The sequence below is a fragment of the Myotis davidii genome, unplaced genomic scaffold (assembly GCF_000327345.1).
Source record: "Myotis davidii unplaced genomic scaffold, ASM32734v1 scaffold1593, whole genome shotgun sequence".
Classification (NCBI taxonomy): Eukaryota; Metazoa; Chordata; class Mammalia; order Chiroptera; family Vespertilionidae; genus Myotis; species Myotis davidii.
In genome coordinates this window covers 54,931-60,958 of record NW_006284711.1, presented here as the reverse complement: position 1 = coordinate 60,958, position 6,028 = coordinate 54,931, and the positions used below count along the sequence as shown (strand labels likewise).

At 39.1% G+C, this 6,028-nt stretch overlaps 1 protein-coding gene across 1 annotated transcript in view; it reads left to right on the top strand.

Moving 5' to 3' along the window:
• Positions 1–6,028, top strand: part of LOC102756525 (cytochrome P450 3A12) — a 43,432-nt gene that overhangs the window by 24,187 nt on the left and 13,217 nt on the right. The window contains exon 7 of the mRNA XM_015557346.1: positions 5,458–5,585. Within this exon, the coding sequence (XP_015412832.1) occupies positions 5,458–5,585 (128 nt within the window). The remainder of the gene's footprint in view (positions 1–5,457; positions 5,586–6,028) is intronic.

Below are 6,028 nucleotides of genomic sequence, written 5' to 3'. Positions count from 1 at the left end.
TGGAATTATGTTTATTCATTCATCAGTTGATGGACATTTGGGTTGTTTCTACCTTTTGGCTATTGTGAATAATTGTTTGTGTGATTACCTGATTCAATTTTTTGGTGTTTCTTTTGGTTTTACTTCTACACAGGGGTGGAATTGCTAAACCCTATAATTAACCCCTGTTTACATTATCAATGAACTGCTAAACTTTATTCTACATATATATTTTATTGTTAATAGTATTATAGATATCTCCCATTCCACACACCCTTTGTCCCCCTCCTCCCAGCCTCTACCCACTCCCCCTATGGTATCCCCCCCTGCCATAGTATTTTTATTAATCTCCACTGGAGCACATGCTTAAAAAGAGGGAGAGAGGGAGGGAGGGAGGGAAGGAGGGATCTGAGAGAGAGATAGAGAGAGAGAGAGGAGAACATTGATGTGAGGAAACATCCATCGGTTGCCTTCTGTATGTGCCCACCCCCAGGATTGAACTTGCGACCCAGGCATGTGCCCTGACTGGGAATTGAACCAGCAACCTTTTTGGTGCACAGGACCCCACTCCACTAATTCTGGCTGAGCTATGGTATTTTTGACTTTAACATTCCACTCCCCTTAGCCAAAAGCAACCTCTCATCTATTTCTGTCTCTATAGATTTGCCTATGCTGGACACTTCATATAAATAGAATCACATATGTGGGCTTTTGTGGTTGGCTTTTTAAAATTTAGTATAATGTTTTTAAGGTTCATCATATGGTAGCATATATCAGCACTTTTTATTTTATTGTGGCTCAAAAACATTCCATTGTATGGACATTGCAATTATGTTTATTCATTCATCAGTTGATGGACATTTGGGTTGTTTCTACCTTTTGGCTATTGTGAATAATTGTTTGTGTGATTACCTGATTCAATTTTTTGGTGTTTCTTTTGGTTTTACTTCTACACAGGGGTGGAATTGCTAAACCCTATAATTAACCCCTGTTTACATTATCAATGAACTCTAATGACTAATGATGTTGAGCAACTTTTGATATTTTTGTTGCATCTTTGTATCTTTTTAAAAAATTGATTTCAGAGAGGAAGGGAGAGGGAGAGATAGAAACATCAATGATGAGAGAGAATCATTGATCAGTCGCCTCCTGCATGCCCCCTACTGGAGATTGAACCTGCAACCTGGACATGTGCCCTTGACTGGAATAGAACCCAGGACCCTCAGTCTGCAGCCCAACACTCTATCCACTGAGCCAAACCAGCTAGGGTGGTATCTTCTTTAGATAAATTTTTATTCAAACCCTTTGCCCATTTACATTTGAGATGTTTTTCTTGTTGAGTTGTAAGAATTCTTTATATATTCTAGGTAAAAATTCCTTATCAGATATATGAATTGAGAATTTTTCTCCCATTCTGTAGGGGTCTTTTCCTTTTTATTGATAGAGTCCTTTGAAGCATAAAATTTTTATTTTGATGATCTATAATTTATGTCTTTTATCTTTTATTGTCTGCTTTTGGTGTCATGTCTAAGATCCATTGCCAAAAATGTCACAAATAGTTACCCCTTAATTTTCTTTTAAGAGTATAAAGTTTTAACTTTTATGTTTAGTTTTTTGATCCATTTTTATTTTGTTTTAATATATGGTACTAGAGGTCTGGTGCACGAAATTCATGCATGGGGTGTGTGTGTCCCTCAGCCCAGCCTGCACCCTCTCCAATCTGGGTCCCCTCAAGGGATGTGCGATTGCCTGTTTAGGCCCGATCCCACCACATATCCCTCTCACAATCCAGGATTGTTGGCTCCCAACTGCTCGCCTGCCTCCCAGCCTGATCACCCCCTAACTACTCCCCTGCCAGCCTGATTGATGCCTAACTGCTCTCCCCTGCTGGCCCAATTGCCCATAATTGTCCTCCCCTGCAGGCCTGGTCACCCCCAACTGCCCTTCCCTGCAGGCCTGGTTGCCCCTAACAGCCCTCCCCTGCTGGCCTGGTCACCCCTAACCGCTTTCCCCTGCTGGCCTGGTTGCCCCCAACTGCCTTCCCCTGCAGGCCCGGTTCCCCCAACTGCCTTCCCCTGCAGGGCTGTTTCCCCCCTAACTGCCCTTGCTTTCAGGCCTGGTCCCTCCCAACTGCCCTCCCCTGCCAGCCTGATTGCCCACAACTACCTTCCCCTGCTGGCCATCTTGTGGCCACATGGGGGCAGCCATCTTATGTGTTGGAGTGATGGTCAATTTGCATATTACCTCTTTATTAGATAGGATAATGTATGAGTCCAACTTCATTTTTTTTGCATATGCCTACCCAGTTGTCCCAGAACTATTTTTAAAAACCTATTTTTCTCAAATTAATAAACTTAGAACACTTCTCAAAATTCAGTTGGCCTTAACCTGAATAGACATTTCTCTAGGCTTTCACTATTAAGTACGGTGTTAGCTATGGATTTTTCATAGATTTCCTTTAACACAGTGGTTCTCAACCTTCTGGCCCTTTGAATACAGTTCCTCATGTTGTGACCCAACCATAAAATTATTTTCGTTGCTACTTCAAAACTTTAATGTTGCTACTGTTATGAATTGTAATGTAAATATTTGATATGCAGGATGGTCTTAGGCGACCCCTGTGAAAGGGTCGTTCGACTGCCAAAGGGGCCGCGACTCACAGGTTGAGAACCGCTGCTTTAATGGGTGAGGAAATTCCCCTCTATCCTCTATTCTTAAGGTGTTGAGTGTTTCTATCACAAAAAAGGTGTTGCATTTTGTCAAATGCTTTTGTTGCATCTATTGAGATGATCATATGGTTTGTGTTTTTTATTCTATTGGTATAGTTTTATTACAAAACCTCACATTTCTGGGCTAACCCCCAGAATTTATGGTATATAATTCCTTTTATGTACTAAAGAATTGAGTTTGGCTAGTATTTTGTTAAGGATTAGTGCATCCATGTTCATAAGATATATTGGTCTGTAGCTTTCTTTCCCTGTGATACCTTTGGTTTTAGTATCCGGGTAATACTGGCCTTGTGCAATAAGTTTGGAAGTGTTCCCTCCTTTTCTAGTTTGTGAAAAGTTGGTGTTCTTTAAATATTTGGTAGTATTCATCACTGAAGTCATCTGGACCTGAGCTTTTCTTTGTTGGTAGTCTCTTTAAAAAATATTTTTATTGATTTCAGAGAAGAAGGGAGAGGGAGAGCGATATAGAAACATCAATGATGAGAGAGAATCATTGATCGGCTGCCTACTGTACACCCCCCACTGGGGATTGAGCCTGCAACCTGGGCATGTGCCTTGACCAGGGATTGAACCGTGACCTCTTGGTTCAACCACTGAGTCATGCTGGGCATGTGGGTAGTCTCTTGATTAATAATTTGATCTCTTTCTTGTTATAGGTTTATTCAGATTGTTTATTTTTGAGTCAGTTTCTATAGTTGTGTTTTTCTAGAAAATTGCCCATTTCATGTAAGTTATCTAGTTTATTGGCATACAGTTGTTCATAATACTACTTTAAAGGTTTTTATTTTTTTAATGTCAGTAGTAATCTCCCATTTTTCATTTCTGATGCTAGTAGTTTAAATCTTCTTTTGTCTTGGTTAATTTATTTAAATGTCTTAAAATTATTGTCTTGATTTCATTGATCTTCTCTGTTGTTTTTATTCATTATTTTATTAATTTCTTCCCTCATATGTATTATATGTTTCCTCCTTCTTTCTTTTAGTTTTGTTTGCTCTTTCTTCTCAGTGTGTTAAGGGGGGAAAGTTTGGCTATTGATTTGAGACCTTTGTTCTTTTTTTAAAAATATATTTTATTGATTTTAGAGAGGAAAGGAGAGGGGGAGAAACATCAATGATGAGAGAGAATCTTTGATTGGCTGTCTCCTGCATGCCCCCCACTGGGGATCGAGCCCGCAACCCATGCATGTGTCCTTGGCCGGAATCGAACCCAGGCCCCCCCAATCCGCAGGCCGACACTCTATCCATTGAGCTAAACCAGCTAGGGCTCTTTGTTCTTTTTAATGTAGACATTTATAGTCATTTCCCTCTGAGTGCTGCTTTTGCTACATCCATAAATTTTGGTATGCTTTCTCTTCATTTTATTTATATCAAAGTATTTCCTAATTGCCCTTCTGATTTCTTGTAGGACCCATGGGTTATTTAGGAGAGTATTTTTTAATTTCCACATAGTAGTGAGTTTCCCATTTTTCTTTATTATTGATTTCTAATTTCATTCCATTATGGTTGAAAGACATACTCTGTATTATTTCTATCCTGTCTATGAATTCTTCTACAATATATATCTTGATAAATATTATTATACAATGCACAGTTCTTTTTTTTAATTGTTTAAAGTATTACATATGTCTCCTTTTTCCCCTTATTGACCCTGCCCCTGCCACTCCCACCCTCGAGGGCAAGCCCACATTGCCTCAGTGTCTGTGTCCATTGGTTATGCTAATATGAATGCATACAAGTCCTTTAGTTGGTCTCTAACCCCCCGCCTCTCCCCTGCCATTTGTCTCTGGAACTATTTTTGTTCATCAGTTTATGTTGATCATTATATCCCACATATGAGTGAGATCATGTGATATTTATCTTTCTCTGACTGGCTTATTTTGCTTAGCATAATGCTCTCCAGTTCCATCCATGCTGTTGCAAATGGTAAAAGTTTCTTCTTTTTTATAGCAGTGTAGTATTCCATTGTGTAGATGTACCACAGTTTTTTAAGCCACTCATCTGCTGATGGGGACTTAGGCTGTTTCCAAATCTTACCTATGGTAAATTGTGCTGCTATGAATATAGGGATGCATATGTCCTTTCTGATTGGTATTTCTGGTTTCTTGGGATATATTCCCAGAAGTGGGATTACTGGGTCAAATGGGAGTTCCATTTTTAACTTTTTGAGGAAACTCCATACTGTTTTCCACAGTGGCTGCACCAGTCTGCATTCCCACTCCAGTGCACGAGGGTTCCTTTTTCTCCAATAATACAGTACACAGTTCTTTCAGAATTGAAAATTTTCAGAATTATTTTAAAAGACAAAGAAGAAACAAGACCCACCTATAATTAAACTCTCACATGCAATCATTGTTTACATTTTAGTGTCTAGTGTTCTACTGTGTCCGTGCATGTGCATCTGACTACTATTTCTTGAACAGTGCAATTACTTAAAGTATCAGACTCTGCTCTGGTTTATTCAAAGAAAGTCTAGTTAATAGATAAAGGCAAATCTGTTCAAGGATGTAATCCTGTTTCTTTAGTCACCCAAAAGATGGGGAAGGGGCCACTGATCTCACTGCTATAATGATGGCCTGTTTGTGTGAACTTGCCCTTGTGCAGCCATGGGGTTGGAAGTCTGAGCAAAGGGCATAGAAGGACTGGCTCCTGGTTGAGAAGCCTGGTATCTTTTACTCTCCTCATTGGTAGAGAAAATTATAATTGCTCCCGGTACATTTTATATTTTCATTGTGCTTCCCTTTTTCTTACAGCACTCTTCCCATTCCTTGGCCCAGTTTTTGAAGCATTTAATATTACTCTGTTTCCAAGAAGTGTGACTGAGTTTTTCAAAAAATCTGTAAAAAGAATGAAAGAAAACCGCCTCCAAGATAAACAAAAGGTAAAATCCTTTGGTGGTTACATGAGTGTGTTCATGTTTTGATAATTTATTGAGCTGGATACATATGATTTCTGCACTTCTTCTTTTTTCAGATAGATAAAGGACTATAGGTTTACAGGAGGAAAGTTCTAACATTTTATGGGGAATGAAGAAGGTGGAGGTTAGAAAAGGAAATAAAAGATGAGTCAGAGAGACATTGTCTAAAATGTAATATAATAATAGGCACAAAGGTCAGTATATCACTGCATGAATATTATTGAGATGAAAAGTTTTCCACTTCCTTTTAATAAATTGTCAAAGTCTAAAAAAATTACTGTTTAAAAATTATTTTCCTGGTATCATACTTCCCCAGATTTTAAATTGGCAAACACTCATCAATTCCAAGCCTCTTATTTTACACATTCTGCAGTGGAAGTTCCCATCAGGCCCCTGGGGGAGCCCTC